The sequence below is a fragment of the Myotis brandtii genome, unplaced genomic scaffold (assembly GCF_000412655.1).
Source record: "Myotis brandtii unplaced genomic scaffold, ASM41265v1 scaffold82, whole genome shotgun sequence".
In the NCBI taxonomy this organism is placed as follows: Eukaryota; Metazoa; Chordata; class Mammalia; order Chiroptera; family Vespertilionidae; genus Myotis; species Myotis brandtii.
The window spans coordinates 4,963,475-4,985,410 of record NW_005371324.1 but is presented as its reverse complement, the minus strand read 5'-3'; the positions used below and the strand labels follow the sequence as shown (position 1 = coordinate 4,985,410).

The following is a 21,936-nucleotide window of genomic DNA, read 5'->3' as shown; positions in this document are numbered from 1 at the left end:
GGCGGGGCGCGGTGGTGGGCGGGGCTCACGAGGCCACGCCCACAAGGGGGGTCTTTTAAAGGTGCCGCAATCGCGGCTCCTCTTCGCACGCCCTCCGACTGCGCTGCCCCAGCTCTGCCCGCGGTGCGTGATCCAGCCTCCAACTCGAGTGAGTAGCGGCGGTGGGGAGCGTCTCCGCGGACCTTGGGGGCGGGGGGTTCCCACAGCCTCCCGGAGTCCTCAGCCCGCCGTGTGGGGACCCCTCCCCGTCTCCTATGACATCCCTCCCGCGGTCCCCATTTAGATCCCAGCCATCCTGCTCCTCCGTCCTCCCCACCCGCATACCTCTCCCCTCGCAGGCGCCCTGGCTTTGCCCTGGGATCCCGGGCCCGCGGGCAGATAAATACCAGTGCATGACCCCCATATCAGCGTGCCCCTGCCGGTTTTCTGGGAGAGGCGGGTTGGAGAGTTTCGCGTGGTTGCTAATCCGCCTTTTAGTCGCCCGGGGCCCCTCCTCCGCGGCCGGTTCCCCCTCCGCGGGTCTCCCCTGCCCGGAGCGTGGTGCGCGCTTCCTGGGGGGTTCGGAGCCTGGGGGTGAGCCGCGGGCTCCCACAGCCCGCGCACCCGGAGTCCTTCCCCTGCTGCGGCTCGGACCCCCGGCCTCCCATTGTTCGGTGGTCTCTGCCACTAAGCACGGAACCTTAAACCGTGGAAGGGACAGCCGTGAAACGTCAATGGAAAACTCCCTGCTTTTTCCGGAACTTTCTACCATTCGGGTACAAATAGGAGAGTAAGAATGCTCGGTTGAGAAATTCTGCAACAGGTCCTGAAAAATCACATCCTGGGTTTCAAAGCTCCACGTAGGCAGCTCCAGGGCGTCTCCTAAGTCCGGAGACGCCCACCTCGACCCCCACCCAAGCTAGGACGTTTGTTGACGATGTGTGTTTAAATGGTTACCCAAAATGTTTGACCTGTTTTATTTGCAGTTTGCAGACCAAGTCCATTTTCATTCTAGAATTGCTTTTTATTTGGGGTAACTTTCTATACTCGGACAGTAAGAATGAAGTTTTTAACTTTTCTTTTTTTTTTAATATATTTTATTGATTTTCCACAGAGAGGAAGGGAGAGAGACAGAGAGTTAGAAACATCGATGAGAGAGAAACATTGATCAGCCGCCTCCTGCACATCCCCCGCCGAGGATGTGCCCGCAACCAAGGTACATGCCCTTGACCGGAATCGAACCCGGGACCTCTCAGTCCGCAGGCCGACGCTCCATCCACTGAGCCAAACCGGCTTCGGCAGTTTTTAACTTTTCTAATCAACCTGTTTTAAAGCTCTATCTATATAAAGAACTCAAATAGGACTATCTTGAAGTTGGCTATAATCTGCCTCACATTTTTCAGGAAAGAGATGGGCAGTATTCTAAAAGGGCGGATGTCACAAAGTTTCAAAACTGCTTACCAAACTATAACCAATTTCAAGGCCTCCGTGGTCTTTCCCCACTTTCTTCTTGGTCATTGCACCTTCCAGGTGATTGCCACTGATGCTTCATCAATATTTCTCAAGGTTCTTCCTACTCTGGATTCTAGTTTCTTTTGCTCCTTCAAAGGAAAGTTAGGTAGAGACAGTGCTTACCTGGGTGCCTTAAACACCCTTTGACCAGAGCCACCGTTGATTTATTGAACTAATGAAGGAATTAGTAAGTTACAATTATGATGAACAAAGATTTAGCTGGACTCAAGCAGTCGATGCATTAGCAGATTTTATCTATGGTTTCTGTCAAAAGTTTTTAATGTTTTTCACTAAATGTATTCAATGAATATTGGTTGTTACTGATATCTGCTAAATATTGCGCTGAAAGCAGTACTCAGTAGAGCTCTGTTCCGATTAAATTGCCAAAAACAGCACAGTGAGAAGAGCAGGACTGAAGCCAGTTGGGCCCATATTCATATCTCAGCTCCAGCACCCATTGCCTTGATGACCTTGGGCAAGTTATTCTCTGACCTCAGTTACTTTATCTTGTAAAACAGATATAACATCACATACCTTGCAGGGTTGTCTTAAGGCCTATACACAGCCCAGCCCAGCCTGGGGCGGTTTCCTGTAACTAGACCCTGTTCTACACGTTGTTAAGTCTGTGGGGAAAAGACTGTTAGTGAAGGCCTCTTCCAGGAGAGCTGGCTCAGACTGAACACTAACCCTAGGCCTTGCCCAGAGGCCAGCTCTTTCGCCTCCCTTTGCAGACATTCACAGGTTTCCTCCCATCATTTCCTGGTCTGGTATTTGCATGGTCTCCCTTCCTTAATTACCTTAATTGCCAAGGATGGTGCTACGTGTTTGTTTTGTTTTTATTAATCCTCACCCAAGGATATTTTTCCATTGATTTTTAAAGAGAGAGGAAAGGAGGGGAGAGAGAGAGACACATCAATTGTTTGCTTGCCAAACGTGCCTGACCGACCAGGGTCTGGGATTGAACCTGCAACCCAGGTATATGCCCTTGGTCAGGAATCAAACCTGAGACCCTTCGGTGCACTGGCCGACTAGTGAAGCCTCTGGACTCCTTCTCAAAATGTGAAGTGCGTAAAATAAAGTACATGGTACCAAGTTCACTGAACCCCAGAAGTTCACGGACTCTGTGACCCCAGGTTCATAACCCTAACTTAGGGAGCTTTCTCAAACTGGATTGTGGAGGAGCTGGACATGAGTTCTGATTGTTAAACATGTTAAGTTTTAGGAAAGTCATAGAGGAAGAACCAACAGAAGTATATTGTGAATCATTTGCAAAGGATGTTAGGTTTCTTGCTTTTTTGCTTACCACCTCAAACCAACAGTACTACCAATTTTCCTTGACTCATAAGAAGAGGACACATACCATGTAACACGTTAGGGCCAGTTCACTACAGGCAAGAAGGTTTCTTGGCGGCTTCTCTCCCAGAAGAAAAGGGTGAGGAGAGAATTGAATCCTCATCCAGCACATAGCAGTACCGGAAATACCCAATTTAAAAAGAACCTACGCCAGAGCCATGTAAGTTAGTACTATATTTGTGAGGCTGGTAGTGGTTTAGTTTTAGAGAAACCTCTAAACATCTATGAATTCATTTGAAGCTTATTGGTATTAATTTTTAGGTTGAATTGGTCATTTTGTTTTGGTTTCACCGTTATAAGCCACTTCATATCTCTATACCTCAGCTTCCCCACCTATAAAAAGGGGATAATGATAATGCCTACCTCAGTGTTATGGGGATTAAGTTACTGTAAGTAAACTACTTAGCATAAGTAAAGCATACAGTAAGCTTTATATAAGTAAATAATAATAAGTGAATAATAATGTATAATATTTTAACCTCTTATGTGCAGGCAGTATTCTGAGTACCTTACATATATTGTTTAATCTCAGAACTGCCTTGTGATATAAATAAGCATTACCTCCATTTTTGAAATGAGAAAACTAGCAGATCAAATAACCAACCTAACCTAAGATACTTTGGCAGATAAACAGTAGTCTTGACATATAAATCTTGGTCTGACTCCATCATGTGTAAATCATTCAAACATTAATTTGTTTGAATAACTCAATATATTGTAGTTAGCATGCTTGTGAATTGCTATGGCAGATGTTGGAGGCCAGGGTGACGGAGTTTATAGCATAGTTGCGTTCTAATTACAATATGTGATTTGGCAGGTAGTCAAAGGATTTTTCTGTCAAGGATTTTTCTGTACTCCCAAGTTGAAGATGTAAATGGTAACAGGCTATAGAATCAGTAATTAATGGTGAGGAGGAAGACTGGGGGAGAAGAAGGTCTTCGTGTGTGCAAGTAATTTGGTACCGCAGGAGTGATAATTCTCAGGTGATTTAGCGATCTCAACCCTTAAAATCAGATATGGGAGTTTTGGGGACAGCTTGAAGTCCTGGAGTCAGACGAGTGGATTGAGTCTGGATTGCTTCTTTGAGGGTCAGTGACCTCAGCAAGTCACAGAATGCCTGAGCTTTTTGTAGCCATATTTGGGCCCAGCAGTACTCCTTAAGGCAGTGGTTCTCAACCTTCTGGCCCTTTAAATACAGTTCCTCATGTTGTGACCCAACCATAAAATTATTTTCGTTGCTACTTCATAACTGTAATGTTGCTACTGTTATGAATCGTAATGTAAATATCTGATATGCAAGATGGTCTTAGGCGACCCCTGTGAAAGGGTCGTTCGACCGCCAAAGGGGTCGCGACCCACAGGTTGAGAACCGCTGCCTTAAGGAAAAGAAAATCATCGTATATGGAGTACAGGCTCTTTGCCAGGCACTTCACCAACGTTATGAACTTCAGAATCTTCCTCATCATTGTTCCAGGAACCCACTTTCAGTAGATCCAGGAGCTAAAACCGTGTTTGCCATCCATCCCTGTGTAAGCAGACCACGCTGGCTTCCCAGAGCCCTTTCTGCACATCTCTATGGCATTGGTTATGTTGTCCTGCTATTATTTGTGTACATATTCCTACCACCACAGTCATACTCCCTGAGAAACAGGCACACTTCCTAATAACCTTTATCCTCAACCCTAACCCAGGGTATGGCTAATAAAAGATGGAATGAATACATTTATATGAGAGCTTCCAAAACAACAAAGCATTGCACAGTGTTTATTAGCTGCCCCTACCCTACAATTACTTGAGATACAGAAATGAAGTTAGGAGTTAGCCAGATGAGGGTGGGAGGTAAATCAGTTGCTCTGTTGGAAGGGATTAGGGGTATAAGGAGGAATGGAGACATAAGATGGGTAGAGGAAGATGAGTATTGACAACAAAGGTTGAAAATTGCTAAATATTGATGACAAAGGTTACCAATAATTGAGTGCTTACTCTAAGCATTTTCTCAGCTCATTCTCTTAACAACCCTATAAGAAAGGTACTGTTATCCTCATTTTACATATGAGGGAAGAAAGACTGTGTTGACTCCCTAATCCATGCTCTTAATTCACCCTGAGGCTGAGATGACTTAAAGGCCAGCTTGAGGATTTGGCTTTGGTAGAAGGAGTCAAATGAAACATGGAGCCAATTGCTGAGGCACAAGGAGTCTATCGTTGGTTCATGGTATCTACTTAGATAAGGGAAGTAGACTAAGCAGGTGATTTGGGGAGCAGAAGAAACAGTTTTTAGAATGGACACTGAGTAAAGCTTCATGTCCAATTACTGACAGCTCATAAACGCTGGCCTTGTTAAAAATCATTGTAATTGGGGACAATGCTATTAACTTACGTATTCTTTAGCAAAGTGACCCCTCTGGATGTGGCTCAGGATGAAATTGGTTTATAATAACTTCACCCTTTCGGGAAATTGGGTTATAACCATGTTCTAGTGTAGCAACAAAGCTGCGCATATGGTGATATAATGTGAAAGCTTCTGGAAGCATTTAGAATCTGGGTGTATTGATGGGACTCACTCCAAACCTTTAGTATCAGAACAAAAATCCAAACCTTTGCTTTCAGAACGAATAACAAACTTCAGGTGGCGACATGTAGGCTCGAAATTCATGGATTCAAGTCATTCAGATTCTAAAATAGGACAGCAAATGCCACAGGTGGTATGAGGGATTCATGTACTCATTTTGTGGCTCTTGTTGGTTATCGAGAGTGAGGTAATTTTACCACAAGGTGACTCAGAGTTAGACTATAGTAATTTTCTTCTGGGGGCAGGTCTTTGTAATTTTGGGTGGTGTCCCAGTCTGGGGAGAAGCAGCAAACAGAAATTGCAAATAGGTGTTCGGATGCAAACAAGCTTTTTAATCTAACACAGTGTATACATTCTAGTGCTGAAATACTTTCAGACATTGGAAACCAAAAACAAGACTGAGAAACAGAATACGCCCGATTGGCCTACTTGGGCGAGATGTGTGTGAAGTGGGATTTTATGTCTCCTCTTACCATTCTGTAAATTAATACGTAGGACTGGAGGCATGCTGCCCAGATTGCTCAGTGCACATGCAGTTTGCTGTGATTAATGTCAGCTGTTGTGAACTTGGACAGCCAAATGCACGTGTGAAAAACGAAGCCTCGAGTGGTTTTTTTTACGTGTGTAGCAATGCCAAAGAGTGACAGGAATGGAAGATCATCACACTTCCCCTGCCAGATGCGGGAAATGCCCATAGGAGCACACCCTGAAGTGTAAATTGGGACTTCGTTTCTTAGATGGTCACCCGAAGTCAGCGGTTCTCAACCTGTGGGTCGTGACTCCTTTGGGGGTCGAACGACCCTTTCACAGGGGTCGCCTAAGACCATCGGAAAACACATATATAATCACATTTTTTGTGTGATTAATCACTATGCTTTAATTATGTTCAATTTGTAACAATGAAATTGGGGGTCACCACAACATGAGGAACTATATTAAAGGGTCACGGCATTAGGAAGGGTGAGAACCACTGCAAGTGAAACCATTGCTATACTTGCAATGCATTTCATCGTCCCAGGAAAAGTTTGTGAGTGACTAAATGCTAAGTTTTTCTTTACCTTGTTTGTGGCTCTGAGCTGGGCTCTGGGTGCCGGTCCGTGGGTTTCCTCCTGCAGTGCTGACCGCAGGGTGGACAGGATGGACGCCCCGTCCAGCACGCTCACAGTTCCTGGATGTCCGCCAAGGCATTTGTTTACCATGTTTTGTCTTCAGTGTCTGGAGAGGTAGAGAGCTACCTTTCCCTCTTTTACAGATAAAAAACGTAACTATGCTATAGATAAGCCCAAGGTTGCACAACTGTTACAATAATGAACTTAACCCAAGTCTGTCTAAACCAACTTCCCCTCCTCCCTCTTTCTTTTCCTTCCTTCCATGGTGAAAATTTCAGACATACAAATTAGAGAATATAAGGAATACCCAACTATCCACTATTTAGCTTAAAAAATAAAACAAATCCTGAGAATGCTTTAAAAAATATGTGTGTGTTTTTAATTGATTTTAGAGCGTGAGGAAGGGAGAAGGGGAGATAGAAACATTGATCAGCTGCGTCCTGCACACCCTCTGCTGGGGCGTGAGCCTACAACTTGGGCATGTGCTCTGACCAGGAATTTAACCGACAATTTCTTGGTGCATGGGATGATGTTCAACTGAGCCACAACGGCCAGGCCTGAGGATGCTCTTTCTAACATCATTTGCCAGGACCACAGAGGTTTATTCAGAAATATTTAGGAAAGCTTTTAAAAAGTTAATGACTTGAAATTTTTACATAAATTCCAAAAATGTGACAAAGAGAAGTAGGGCAGTACTCCTTTTGTTTTGAGAAGGATAAGATCTAATTAGGAATCATACCAACAGGTTGAAAAAGGACGGATTCTTTAAAACATTTTTATAAATGTCAAGTGCGCTGGTAGGTGGGCTGGGGAATTACAGAGATGTGGTCCCCACCCCCGAGGGGAAGAAATAACAGAGTAAGTTGAATGTTGGAGAACGTTGATGGCTATTTCCTGGAAAGATGACACATACCCATTTGGCTGCTATGGATGTATAATAGAAGTAAGACTTTATGTGTAAGAAGTGAAATTCAGTAACCCTGAATTACATAAATAAAGGGAAGATATTCTCCCAAGCTGCCCTTTAATAGAGAAAGAATAAAAAAAGTAATGAGTTAGGTTTTTAAAAATGCATTTTTAAATGTTATTCAGAAACAACTCAGGATAGTGTGAGTCTTGATAGAAATCTGGCTTCCTATTGGTGATTGCTCCAAAGAAGATATGTGTGAATGTGGAAGATGGCAGGCTGATATTAGACAGTATCCTATAAATAGAAGCCTAATATGCTAAGTGTCCAGTTGTCCAGTCGTCCATTCAACCAATCAAAGCATAATATGCTAATGATATGTTAAGGCCACTCAACCACTCGCTATGATGTGCACTGACCACCAGGGGGCAGACAGTTGACCAGTTGCTATGATGTGCACTGACCACCAGGGGGCAAACACTCTGACTGGTAGGTTAGCTTGCTGCTGGGGTCCTGTTGATCAGGACTGAGTGAGATGGACCAGACACGCCCTGGAGCCCTCTCACAATCTCTCCCTGGCTGGCCAATCTCCCACGTCCCTCCCCAGCCCTGATCATGCACCGGTGGGGTCCCTCAGCCTGGCCTGCACCCTTTCGCAATCCGGGACCCCTCAGGGGTTGTTGGAGAGCTGGTTTTGGCCTGATCCTGCAGGCGAGGCCAAGGGACCCTACTGGTGCACAAATTCGTGCACCGGGCCTCTAGTACTTTATATGATGAGAAATTCCTAGACAATAACAAATATTTTAAAAGCCAGCTGGGCTACTAATTCTTGAGACCCAATTTTAAGTAATTGTATGTCATTACCTGTAAGCCTGGATTTGGTTTCTGGTTTCCTCAGGAACCCTGAAGGTACTTTCTAGCAGATGTCTGTTGCATACTTGAACGTTCCAGAACACAGGTACTTGGGAGCCGTGGGGCAAAGTCAACATCACTAACTGCACTCTAAACTCAAGCCAGTGCCGGCTGCTGGAGCCAAGGCCATGGGTCAGGTTGTACAGCCCAGCTCAGGTTTCACTGTGCATTTGAACAATGGAGCACCTGTTTCCAGGGTAGGGAAGGAGCAATTTATGCAACTACTAAGGGAAAGCTTGCAAATATGCTCTGTTGTTGCTAGATATTGATCCTGTGTGGATACCTTCACAGTAGCCTGGTAACACTGTGGGCCCTTGGAATTAACTTTGTTCCTGCCTGAATAAGGGAATAGGCTTTTTTGCAAGTTGAAACCGATAGTTTAGTGATAATTAGTCATATCAGTCAGGTGTGTGTGTGTGTGTGTGTGTGTGTGTGTTGGTGTGTGTTATTATTGTTTGTTACAAGGAACAGGAGCTCCGTGTCCAAGTGACTTAAAAAGAGAATTTATTGGCTCACATACAGAGTACACGATAAGATGAGGCATGGCTGAAAAGTGTCTACATCTAGTCTCCCCATCTCTATTTTCCTCTGTGCTGGCTTCATTCTCTGTTTTCCTCTGAGCTGGCTTATTTTCTTATAGTGGCTAGGCAGCTGCTAGAAACTCCATCCCTACATTCACACAGTTCTAAACCAGAGCTCAAATTTAACTTTCATTGAATTGGCTTGGGTCGTGTACTCATTCCTAAACCCATCACTATGGCGGGAGGGAGAATGCAGTGACCTGGCTGCCATCATGACTGAGTCACCCGGCCCTGGAGTTAGGGCAGAGTCCACATGTTTCAGCCAATGCTTCTCAAACATCTGTGGCAAAGGACCTCTTTTTGTTTTGCTTTAATTTTGAAGTACCGATTGATTCTCTGACTCTACGCTGTTCAACAAGATGAATTCACTGATCACACTTCCGACTGTTGTGGCATAACAGCGTATAAAAGTTTAGAAATGCTTACCTGAATTTTGTCTTGAATTGGTCACAAGCATGGCGGACCATCACCGGGAGACCACATTGAATAAGTACTTCTCTAAACCACACAGACCAAGAAAGAGATATTTGCTTCCCTGAAGAGACTCTAGGGAAGTATTATCAGAAGAAGGACAGAGAGTGGATGCTGTGGGCCAGAAAGATGCCCAACACAGTGATTCAGGAGCAATCTTTCCTTTGGAAAGGCCTCCTGGTGTTCAGGAAGTTGCTGGGTTCTGGATCGTCTTGATGCTTAGGGCGGGAATTTGCCACCCTCCTGTTCATTGTAAGGACTGAAGATTCCTCCGTCTTCGGCTCAGCGGCCCTCCTTTCCCTTCTCTTCCCAGCCAGGTTAGAGTGAGTGAGAGGGGTCCAGCTTTCTTCACCAGCTGTTCCCTAGAGAAGCAAGCTGCTCCTCCGAGGAGACTTACCAGGCAGTTGCTACGAACACCACTCACAGAAGGGAAGTCTGAAAATGATGGGGAAAAGGAATTGTTTCCCTGTTTCGAGGTCCCACCTCCGGGCAGGGCAGATGAAAGTTGAAGGACAACTTTCTGAGGTGGTGAGGGCACTTGGGTCCGATGGCCATTCAGAAGTACGCATTTACCCTGCATCCAGGTAGACCAGTCCATTGAGAAGGAGATGGGACACGTTGGCCCTCCATCAGAGCAGGGTAGCCGAGGACTTAAACTCCAGCTCTGCCACCACATCAGGCCACCTTGCTCAGAGGTTATTCTGTGTCACTCAACAAACAGTTCATTCTGCCGGGAAGGGAACTCGTAGCATGTTCTCTATGGACTGACCGCCCCCATCCAAGAGGGAACCTTAACTGTTGGCTGGATTAGAGGACTCTGGGATTAAGGAGCATAGAAATTTACTGTAGCCATCTGGAGGGGTGTTTGTTTTGATCAAAGCAAGGCTCTGTGCGCGCAGTCATGCTTGTCACAGACACTATTTATGCTACAATCTCGCATAACTTTAGCAGACAAATGCAAAATGTGTTCTTGCAGGATAACACTTTCTTCCTCCCTGGAACGTTCCTCCCTAGAAAGTGTGCCATAGCTTGTGCATGTCAACTGTTAGGAATTTGGTGGGGTTACAATGAATTAAACCTGTAGTAAAACACTCCACCCAAGAGCAAGTTCCTCCGCTGTTTTCTAAGCCGCTCATTATGACTGGGTGTGTGTGGGTGTGGCCGCTTGCACTCCTGTGCATTCCAGTGCCAGTTTGTTTTGTGCCCGGCGACCTGCGCTGTTCTATTGAGTGCGGGTCCTTTGTCCGGTGGGGAAAAAACTTGCACGTGACAAGCCAGAGTTTTCTGATGAAAGTCCTGTAACTTGAGAGAGGAGAGGAGGTTACTTTGGAGGAACGCAGGCCTCCTAAAGATGTGTTTAGAGCGGTCCATAAAGGAAGTAAATCTGCCTATCTCTAAAGCCCCCTGGCGAGCTTGGGGATGGGGACATTCTAATGCATCTTCATTCCTTCAGGATGCCGGTCTGGGGGTGTGGCAACAAGTGCGGGGCCTGCGGGAGGACCGTGTACCACGCGGAGGAGGTGCAGTGCGATGGGCGGAGCTTCCACCGCTGCTGCTTTCTGTGCAGTAAGTACCTCCCCGTGCTCCGCTGGGACAGGCTTCTGTGTAGGAAGCTTCGATTCACATATTTAATGAACAAACTGTGGTTTTGGAAAAGATTTTGCCTGTCTGTTCTCCTAGACACTGTAAGTGCTCAGCCCAGCAGCAAGGACGGCAGGTGACCCAAGGCCCTGGGCTTCCTGAGTCCTCATGGCTCTGAGCCTCCCTCTGGCCTTGACTGTCATTTGTTGTCACAGCTGCCTCCCCGGCCCCGTTCCCCGAGAGTTCAGTGTGGGTTAGTTGGGCACCCGACACAGTGCCTGGCGCTGTGCATGGGGCTTGGCTGGCACCCCATCCACCCCAGCCTTCTCATCCTGCTTGAGCTCCGTCTCTTTGAAACCAGCCAGCTTGTTTCTCACCACACTGTTGAAATTCAAATGTCTAGAGCAAGCATGTCAAACTCAAAGGCTAACACAGGCCAAATAAACCAGGTTTAAGCTTATGTGGGCCACAAAAAAACAAAAGCTTCAATTTTCATAGAAACGTAGGTTTATTTTGATAGAGACATGCTGAATATAAAGGGCTGAAATAAATGAGTCATCGTTAACATAAAATAATAGAACATTTTAATCAAAATTAATCTTTTATTCTTGAACATTAAATTACCAGACACTGAATAACTGCACAAATTAATAAGCGTAACACAAATAAACTTTATTTTCTTGTTCTCCGAAAGCGAAATATTTCCTGTTGCGTATACCAAACAAGTCAGTCCAAGACTAGTGACGGGGCCATCGGCTGCTAAAATATTCGCTGCTGGTATTAGTGGAGAGAAATGCAACACGATTATAGTGACTAAAGAGACAATTAACCTAAAACCATATACTGCTGAAGAACAAACATCCTTAACGGACATTAAATATAAACTAACATAAAGGAGATGAATGCAACACAATTATAGTAATCAGTCATTAGTGAACATTGTAGTTCATTATTAATAATTATGTATAACAGGATATTGTAAAAATTAAGTTACGAAATTTTTATTAAAACGTTTCTTACATACCGTTATATTGGCTGGGCCGCAAAAACATTCGTTGTGGGCCGCGAGTTTGACCTCCTTGCTCTGGAAGCTCAAATTCTGTCTTCTCTAGTAGTGAATACTGTTATTTCTGGTCATTGATACCCTACAGTTGAGGGAAAGGAACTTGGGATATGGAAATACCACAGAGGCAGGTTGGGAATATTGTTTAAGATGGGAAATGGTCAGTGTCTGGCGTAGGCAAGAAATAAAACAACACTAGCCTATATGCTCAAAAGGGAGTAAATACCTGATAATGAGAGAAACAGAGTCAGATAAGCTCCCTCTTCCAAGCGCATTTCCTCCAAGTCTTCAGTTTTAAACAGGAGAGTAGTTGCATCAAAAGCTCTTCATTAGTCATCTTCTGATGTAAATCATTGTCTTTAATGAAGGATTTGTTATGTGGGGAACCGGCCCTTACATGCAGTTATTTGCTTTATCTGTAGTACTGTACAGTGACTATTACTGTTGGGAACTACAAACGTTAAAAATAAATTTGGTGACACTGAGAAATAATCTTCAGAGGAAACTTCTCAAGTTTTAGTTGTCCTTTTCCCTCTCGGCACCAGCATTCAAGGTGCCTGGGACTTTTTATAGTGTAACTGCTCTGTAGAGAACTAGACACGGACAACACAACACGGTTACAAAGAATAAAAATACAACATATGAAGGTTTGTTATGTACGCCTCCATGATAACTACCATTTCTCAGGTTTGGTTTAACTATTCCTTCTCTTAGAAGTTACTCTTTCTTTTTTTTTGGAGGAATCTATTTTTCATCAGGTTTGTAGTCAAAAGAATATGTGAACACAGAGGAAACGCAAATACTTTAGAAATTGCTCTTAGTTTCATCTAGGTTGAGCCATGATGTTTACACCATAATGAAGTCGGTGTTTATGAAATGTCAGGTATTTTACTGGTTATTTTTACTACTCCTTCCTAATATTTGCCTCTGCTCACGACAGCCTTTTAAGGAAATAATTTAGAGTAGTTAGAATAGGGGTGAGGACTGGGAGGAGAGGGGTTATGGAGTAAATTTTTCATATACTTACACTTGCTGTGGTTAAATAGACTGTTTTTGTGTTGTTTGTTTGTTTTTTATATATATATATGTATCTTTTTTTTAGAGAGAGAGGAAGGGGGAGGGAGAGAAACATCAATGTGAGAACAATGTTTGATTGCCTGCCTAGTGCACGCCCCATACTGGGTATCAAGCCCGAAACCAGGGCATGTGCCTTGACCAGGGATCAAACTGGCAACCTTTCAGTGCCCGGAGTGATGCCCAACCAACTGAGCCACACTGGCCAGGGCACTAGATGTTTTTCAAAACAGCTTTTATGTTAGTTTATATTTAATGTCCGTTAAGGATGTTTGTTCTTCAGCAGTATATGGTTTTAGGTTAATTGTCTCTTTACTTTTTTTTTTTATATATTGATTTTTTTTTACAGAGAGGAAGGGAGTGGGATAGAGAGTTAGAAACATCGATGAGAGAGAAACATCGATCAGCTGCCTCCTGCACACTCCCTACTGGAGATGTGCCTGCAACCAAGGTACATGCCCTTGACCGGAATCAAACCTGGGACCTTTCAGTCTGCAGGCCGACGCTCTATCCACTGAGCCAAACCGGTTAGGGCTTACTTGTCTCTTTAAACAAATGTATGTCAGTACTTGAGTCACCACAGCCAGGGTAGGTGATGTCATTTTGTTCTTCCAGAGAGACTTTGGTCTAAGACAGCGGTTCTCAACCTGTGGGTCGTGACCCCTTTGGGGGTCGAACGACCCTTTCACAGGGGTCGCCTAAGACCATCCTGCATATCAGATATTTACATTACGATTCATAACAATAGCAACATTACAATTATGAAGTAGCAACGAAAATAATTTTATGGTTGGGTCACAACATGAGGAACTGTATTTAAAGGGCCAGAAGGTTGAGAACCACTGGAAGACAATAGAAACTTCATAACTTTTCTCTATGCTCAGCCACCCTGCTAGTCCCCAGCCCTTCTCTCTTTCTTTCCTTCCTCTTTTCATTTCCCCCCCTCTTTCAAATAAGAGGGGAGTCCCTTTTTCTACCACACTAATGTTGGATTTCCAGCTGCCCGATTGTGCTACCAGCGGGCTCCCTCATAATTTCTACTTTTCTCAAGTTTAATTGAAGTTTTCGAAAGTGAAATAATGTCTGGATTAGACATGATGACATTTGGCAGTTTTATGAAGTGGGATACTTAGAAATGTCTTGTGGTAAGAAATCCATCAAGAAAGAATGTGTTCTCTCCTTTGGGGTGGAAGGGAAACAAAAGCAGACTTTTCACCCACTTGATGATCTTCAGACAAACCTCCCACTGCCGGAGAAGCAGTGGCAAGATGGGAGCATGCTTTCTCTCTGAGACTAGTGATGAAAAGGAGAATTCTAGATGGAAAACAGTTTAACCAAGACAAAGGCAAGCTCTCCCAGGAGCTGCTTCCGGGAGGTGGTGCTACAGAGAGGCAACTGTCCCAAGACACTCAGCCACCCCTGTTGTTCATTAGGTTGTGATTTAACATTTGGTATGAAGAGGCTGAAAAGATGGGAGTGTCGAAGGTTTGGGAGCAAAGTGTTAGTTTTGTTCCTTTTGTTGGTGCAATTGCTGCATTCTCAAACTCCTCTCCCTCCTGCCAGAGGGCAGGTCATATGGAAAAGTTTGAGGCTTTGAAATTCAGATGCCTTTCTGAAACAACTGTCATATCCATGGAGGAAAGCAAACAGGCCTCAGATGTGGCTGACCTGTCCAGATGCCGTCTCAGGGCTTCTGGGAAACCACAGATAAACTGGGGATGTGAGCAAGCCTGGCCGTTACCATTTGCAGACCATGTGTCTGTACCACCACTGTTCTCAGGAGAAAGGCGTCTTTGGCCCATTTTTAAATTCGAACTTTTCCCCCCTCAGTGGTTTGCAGGAAAAACTTAGATAGCACAACAGTGGCAATTCATGATGAAGAGATCTACTGCAAATCTTGCTACGGAAAGAAGTATGGGCCAAAAGGCTATGGGTACGGCCAGGGCGCTGGCACGCTCAACATGGACCGGGGCGAGAGGCTGGGCATCAAGCCAGAGAGGTGAGTTAGGACCATGTTCATGACCTTCAGAGGTGAATTATAACAATTAATGTTGCTTGGCAAACAGGAACCTGGGAGTTTTCAACTTTTATCTACCTGCTCAGGGTCCCACAGCAGGGAAGGTGCCAGCGAACCAGTTGAACCAGGTCTGTGTTGGGTAGAGATTAGGAGTCCTGGTGACCTCAGTTCAAAACCAGGTCTCTCTGTGTGTGACCTTGGGCAGTGGTCATCTTCCAGCCTCAGTTTTCTCATCTATAAAGTGGGGGTATTGAGAGTATCACTTTTTTGGAGATTTAATTTTATTTTTTTTAAATAATTTTATTGATTTTTTACAGAGAGGAAGGGAGAGGGATAGAGAGTTAGAAACATTGATGAGAGAGAAACATCGATCAGCTGCCTCCTGCACACCCCCTACTGGGGATGTGCCCACAACCAAGGTACATGCCCTTGACCAGAATCGAACCTGGGACCCTTGAGTCCGCAGGCTGACGCTCTATCCACTGAGCCAAACTGGTTAGGGCATCATGTAAGAATATTTCCTCATCAGGAATTTACTTTTCTCTCTTACAGTTACTTAAAAATTGAATTTTCCCCGTTTTTGATTCTTTGAGATAATAGTGTTAAACTTTACAGGTTTTAGCCCCAAAGTAGTGAGGAGCTAAATCTGCTAAATTTCATTTGCTATTTTCTTCATTGGGAATTTTCTCTTATTTCTGGTTTTGACCCAATTATTCCCTCATTTGAACTTCATATTTTTTCACACCTGTTTTATATTGAAGAGGCCAAAATTGGTGTAGTACTCCAATAAGATGGCCCTTTCCTGAACAAGACTGCTAACCGTGGCTTCCCTATGGGCTAGACACCAGGCAGTACTAACATATGTGAGCTTATGAAATCCTCACAACAACCCTACAGGTACGGTTTCCCATCTGACTCAAAAACAAATTGAAACAATGAGAATGAAGTGATTTGCCCAAAGCCATGCTGCTAGTTAATTGTAGATTTAATTGTAGAGAATGGGACTTAGTGTAACTCCAAAGCTTATGATTTTAAACACGGTACATTATGGCATGCCCGAAATAAGTGCCTATTGTCTGCTGAACATTTCTGTTCACTATATATGATCCTCACAGTTGCTTAGTTTAATACATTGTCTCTATTTTATCAATAGGCTCAGGTCACACAGATTAGTGGCAGAGCCAGGATTTGAACCCATATCCATTTGGCTCCCAAACGTGTGGCCTTTGCACTGCAGTGTGGACTGCATCAAGGCCCACCTTTCTCTGTTGTTGGTTTTTTTCCACACTCGGGGTCTCTGAGCCATGTCCCTGTTGTGCATCAGTTGTGCAAGGGCCGACCCATTCATTGCTGCATGCCATCACTTGCAGGAGCCCAGCTTGCCTTTGTCTTCATTGAAGTTCATTGTTTATGTTCTGCTCTCCTTTTCCAACTGATTAAAATTCACTCACTCCCCAAGATCTTATTTCAAACCTTTCAAAACACATATACTTATATGCCCTCCCCCAAATAAAACTAAATTTATCCATGACCCTCAATAAAGTCAGTCAGTGATCGTGGCCAGATTTAAAGTCACAAAGTCCTCTTTACTCCTGTCTCTCCATCTTTTCCAACTGCTGCCGAGCCTTCTGTGCTGGCCTCTTGACCTCTGCACACCTCTTCCCTGTGTTAGCCTGGCCGCATGCATAGTCTCCTTCAGGACTAGGTGTAGGGACTACCTTTCCAAGAAGCCTGTGGTCTGGACCACCCTGGTGACAGGTGGTAATTTTAACAGTCACGGGGACCTCCTGCAGAGGCTGAGTGGGTAGGCGCATTCTCATTGAGGCAGACCTGCCCTTTTCAGCTCAGGCTCACCAGTTTACTAGTCCTTTGGCTTTTTGGCAAATTGTTTAACATCCAAGCCCCCGTTGCCTCATCTGAAATTTGAGGTAACAATTATCCTTACCCTACAAAGTTGTTAGTAGGTGGGAGATAATTTATATGAAGTTCTTGTTAACATAGTAATTGACAGATTTGGGAATTGACTTGTTAACTGCAAGTGCTGGATATCTTTGTAAACAGCTTTTGAAGATCACTTTTAAAAGGAAGTATATATACAGTAGGCTATGGAAACAGTTTTTAAAATATGCCTACACTAGGGCAATTAGAGAAACCAATACTAATATGAATTGTATTTTGAATTAGTATTATGAATTGGTATTTGTTACTTAGAATAAAATTCCCAGGGGCCACATCAAACATGATTCGAAAAAGTACTGAATAAATTTTTCCAATAGGAAAAATTGATACTTACACCATTTGCTAAACACTAACTATTGTTATTAGATCTTATCTGCTTGACTAATTTTTAAGGTTCCAGAAGGGCCTTTAAAGCTTCTCAAAGCCCAGATTGGTGTTCTGCATGGTAGGTGCACCTACATATTGAATAGAAAAAAATTGGGAAGCAAGGAAACTATCACTTATCCAGTGACCTATAACAGTGACAAAATTCCACTCAATCGAGAGAAAAAATAATGAAATGAAATCAAATAGTATGAGCAAATTTTCTAAAATATTTTCCCACAAAGAAAGTGATAGGTTTATACTTCCCTCTATGTAAGCTATATTTGGAAATTAATTTGTAAAGCATGCTTAATCTTAATTATAGACTGCTTAAGTCAACTGACCTACATGCAGAAACTGCTTAACTTACCATTGATTTTTTCCAATCTCATGTGAAGTAGAAAGCTAGATGTGATTCTAATGGTACTAATATGACTCTGGGTTAAAAATATGTGTGATGATATGATTTTATAAAGCATAGCATAGTAGTTTAGTGGAGAGGCTAGCACTGGGGACTGAATGAAATTTGATATTAGGCTCAGAAAGACAGATATTTCAGCTTGGGTCTTTTTGTAACAAGAATGAGCCCATAAATAGGTTAAAGTAATAACTATGGCCGCACCTGAGGTTAATTTCTTCTTCCCCCTCGGCTTGCCTGGGAAGTCCTCCAGCCATGAGGTGTAGCACCAAGTCCTAGAGTTCCATTGTGCCTGCCGTATGGACTTACAGGGGCCCTTTGGAAAATCTCGAACAATTTTTTCTCTCCTTTCCACAGTGTTCAACCTCACAGGCCGACAACAAACCCCAACACTTCTAAGTTTGCTCAGAAGTACGGAGGTGCTGAGAAGTGTTCCAGATGTGGGGATTCCGTGTACGCTGCTGAGAAGATCATCGGAGCAGGAAAGGTAAGGTGGTGCTTTGCATTAACGACATGAAGGACAACTCTCCGCTTCTCCCCTTAACCCTCCACATCCCACACAGGCACTGTGTTTTGTAAGTCAATGCCGAGGATCAAAGTTTTTTTTTTAACTGCATTTCTCTCTGAATCGTTAATTTTTTAAAGTACTGCCCTTATACAACAAATCACATCTATGTTTAAAGGAAACTTGTTTTCCTAGGGGGCGCTCCTGAAGGTTGGTAACAAACATGGCTGGGCTGTTAAATCTGGCTCTGCAGGTTATTCAGTGTAGTGCAAGCATGTCAAACTCAAGGGCTAACACGGGCCAAATAAACGAGGCACGTGGCCCACGGGCCGTGAGTTTGACATGCTTGGTGTAGTGGAGAAAAAAGCTGTTGAACCAGAGAGCACACCTGATGCCATTCTGGTGTGTGGATTTAGGGAAGTGGCTTTCACCACTTCACCTCTTTGAGCTGCAGGGTTCTCAACCATAAAGGAGGCCGTCTTTAACGGTGCGCACCAGCCTTGCCACAAGTTCTCAGACTGCTCTCAGGGAAATGGCCCTTCCATGGGGTAGCTTCCAGTCCATGTCTTGTGTGAGTGAAGTTTGAACTAAGCCCTTTTGTCGGTGACCGAGAATGGAAATGCGGGGGAGATCCAGTCCCCGCCGTGGTTGGGTTGAACCAGCGGTCAGGAACCCTTTCTGGGTTGATCTTCCCGAGTGTCTGAATTTGTACTGCAGGAACCAGCCTCTCAGACTTGCTCACTGGTCTCTTTCAGCCCTGGCACAAAAACTGCTTCCGCTGTGCCAAGTGTGGAAAGAGTCTTGAATCAACAACTCTGACTGAGAAGGAAGGCGAAATCTATTGTAAAGGTAAAGTTAATTTCAGGTATTGTTTATCCATATGAATGTCCTGCACTGGCTATTTGTTAATGAAATGTCACCAGCATTAAAAACACACACAAAAGAACAAAAAAGTACTCTGAAAATGGGGGAAAGCAGGCTAGTGCCACTGGCTGTTTGAAAATAAAAGATCTAGGGATACTTCCAGATGACAGAAACCCACAGAACAATTTTAGATGGATACAGTCAAGTTCTTGATCACTTAAAACTCCCCTACCAGTAAAACAAAAACCCCACAACAAAGTCTTCTTTCATCTTTTTGTGTTAAGCAAAGCCTATGAGTATATGCTTTATGTCTATAGGTGAGTATATAAGGTAATAGACAGACATATAACTTACCTGGCCTGATTTTCATGCTTGTAACTCAGCGAGCTGAACACTATGGAACCAGAATGCTCGGACTTAGCCTTTACAGTTACAGTTACTACATCTTAAATAAGTTGAACTTTTTGGCATAGTCAGTTTTTTAACTTCCGATGGTCTGTTCATGGATCATAAGCAAAGCTAGCAAAGCTTAGTGAACTTGCAGTAACTCTCCCTTTCCTTTTTTGTAGGATGCTATGCAAAGAACTTTGGGCCCAAAGGATTTGGCTATGGCCAAGGAGCAGGAGCCCTTGTTCATTCTCAGTAAAGGTGTAAACCCAGAACCGAGATCACATACTGAGAATCTCTACATAATCTAGGCACAGAAAATCTAACACTAAACTACTGTGAAATTCTACCAGCACTTATGTACTGTATATTGCCCTGTACTTGGATAGGCTGGCTGACTAGTAGGAAGAGAGCACTGTATCCTTTTGCTTTATTCATCAGCATTTTCAAGAACCATTTCTTTTACATTTTAAATAAAACTTCAGCTGGATTTGGGTGTTGTCTTTCAATTACCTTTTGGAAGAGCTGTTGTGATTTCAGTTAGTAGAAAATCCTTTGGGTCCCTACCTGCATTTTATTTGTTGCTAGAAGCCACCCCATTACCCAGTTGACTCACTCACTAGGTTAAGGTCTGCATTACAGCGATTGGAAAAGACTTCTCTTTTAAGATGGTAAATATGCCTCAAGAGCGAGGGTTACTGAGCAGTTCAGCTTCCTCAGAGCTAGTATTCAGCAGTGCAGCATCTCCTGTAGCGTGGTGGTTACTCCGATTGGCTCCTAGACAACCTGCATTAGAATCACCTGGGGGTATTAAAAGGCTGTTCCCAGGCCCAGCTTCAGCCCCACAGCAGCAGAATCAACAGGGATGGGGCCGGAGCCCTTTCAAAAAATCCCTCAGAAAGGCACATTGACCCAAGGTGGGTGCACTGTTAAACCAAGCTTAAAGATTCTTTCCTACACCCAAAGGTCATTACAAACAGCTCCCTACTGACAACTGTCGAATCTGAGGCTTAGGGTGACGTTTTAGACTCGGCTAAGCCCTGGGAACTGAGTGCGTTCTCACATCAATTCTGCACAAGTAGCAAAGCTTGTTGCATCGTCCTGGTGCATTCAGCTGGCTCGGGTAGAAAAGGAGAATTAGATTCTATAAGGACCATTTTCATTACTTAGAAACTTTGTTCTTTACCAAAGACTCAACCCAAACTTTTTTTCCCCAGGAGTAGGGTCTGAAATTGGTCTGTAATTTAGTGAAATTGAACCAGCCTAATCTGTGAACACATCTTAACCTTTTCCAAAGCCTATCTTATTAAATTGCTTATTTTGAAGAGCTAAAGGGTGTGTGTTATGTATGACATGAAAAAGATAGAAACTTAGTGGGAAGAAGTGAATTGAGAGTATACCAGGTGATAGAATTCATGCTTATTTACCTCATAGCCCAGAGCACTTCCCAAGTTCCAATGTGGGAGAGGGGTGGGCCTTTCCTTTAAGCAGGCTAGGGAAGTTAATTGGCAATAAAGGAGATAGCTTGACTTGAAGAATTATGCAGTAATTTCTGTATGTGGGAGTTTTAAAACATCCTAGTCACGCACAGATTCTTTGAGATACCCATCAAACGATGGAGTCTAATTCTCATCCCTTTGAACAAAGGCTAACCTTCGTGATGCATTTTTAACTCACAGAATCTGATGGACAAGTCTAGGTAAAAAATGACAATACTGCTTCTGCTTGCTTACTTTCTTGGGGTGCTTACTTGTAGAACTTGAGCCACCATGTTTTAACAAAGCCCAGACTACATATGGAAGCTAAATATAGGTGTTATAGCTATCACTCATCAGCCTGTATCAATCAACCTATCACACATGTGAGTGAGCCTTCAGATCATTCCAGTCCTGTTTTTGAACCATCCCAGCTGACACCAAGGGGATTAACGTGAGCTACTCCTGTTGCGTTCTGACTAAATGCAGATCTGTGAACAAAAATACCATTTTAAGCCACTAAATTTGGGGTGGTTTGAAGCAGTGATAGATTACCCAGAATGTTTTATATAATAAACTTCCCTACACAGAGGCAACATTTCCCACACTTACTGTTTCCCAAATTGTGTTGGAGATGCTAGTAATATCCTAGAGAAAAATATTCTATGTGAAGTTGCCAGGTGCCTGGTAATTTGAGACTTCTTGCTAAGTTAGATAGATATCCATTCATAATAAGTAAAATTATTCTTAAACTGGGAGTCATGGCAAAACAGCTACTCTGAAACTGTAAACTTAGCTTCCACTGGTTTCAGGAGTGGAGAAGGGAATTTGGCTT

The 21,936-nt window shown here is 43.7% G+C and overlaps 1 protein-coding gene across 1 annotated transcript; it reads left to right on the top strand.

The window, feature by feature from the left end:
• Positions 1-61: 61 nt before the first annotated feature.
• Positions 62-20,116, top strand: CSRP2 (cysteine and glycine-rich protein 2). Its single transcript, XM_005884142.2, has 6 exons — positions 62-148; positions 10,849-10,961; positions 14,944-15,112; positions 18,228-18,357; positions 19,131-19,224; positions 19,809-20,116. The coding sequence occupies exons 2-6, from the start codon at positions 10,850-10,852 to the stop codon at positions 19,883-19,885; spliced, it is 582 nt and encodes a 193-aa protein (XP_005884204.1). The 5' UTR covers positions 62-148; position 10,849; the 3' UTR covers positions 19,886-20,116.
• The last annotated feature ends 1,820 nt before the right edge of the window (positions 20,117-21,936 follow it).

What these genes read in the sequence shown, in the direction of transcription:
- CSRP2 (XM_005884142.2), top strand. Translation starts at nt 10,850, where the DNA reads ATGCCGGTCTGGGGGTGTGGCAACAAGTGCGGGGCCTGCGGGAGGACC. An exon ending in CCGCTGCTGCTTTCTGTGCA is followed by an intron (nt 10,962 to 14,943) that starts GTAAGTACCTCC and finishes TTCCCCCCTCAG; the next exon opens with TGGTTTGCAGGAAAAACTTA. An exon ending in AGGCGAAATCTATTGTAAAG is followed by an intron (nt 19,225 to 19,808) that starts GTAAAGTTAATT and finishes CCTTTTTTGTAG; the next exon opens with GATGCTATGCAAAGAACTTT.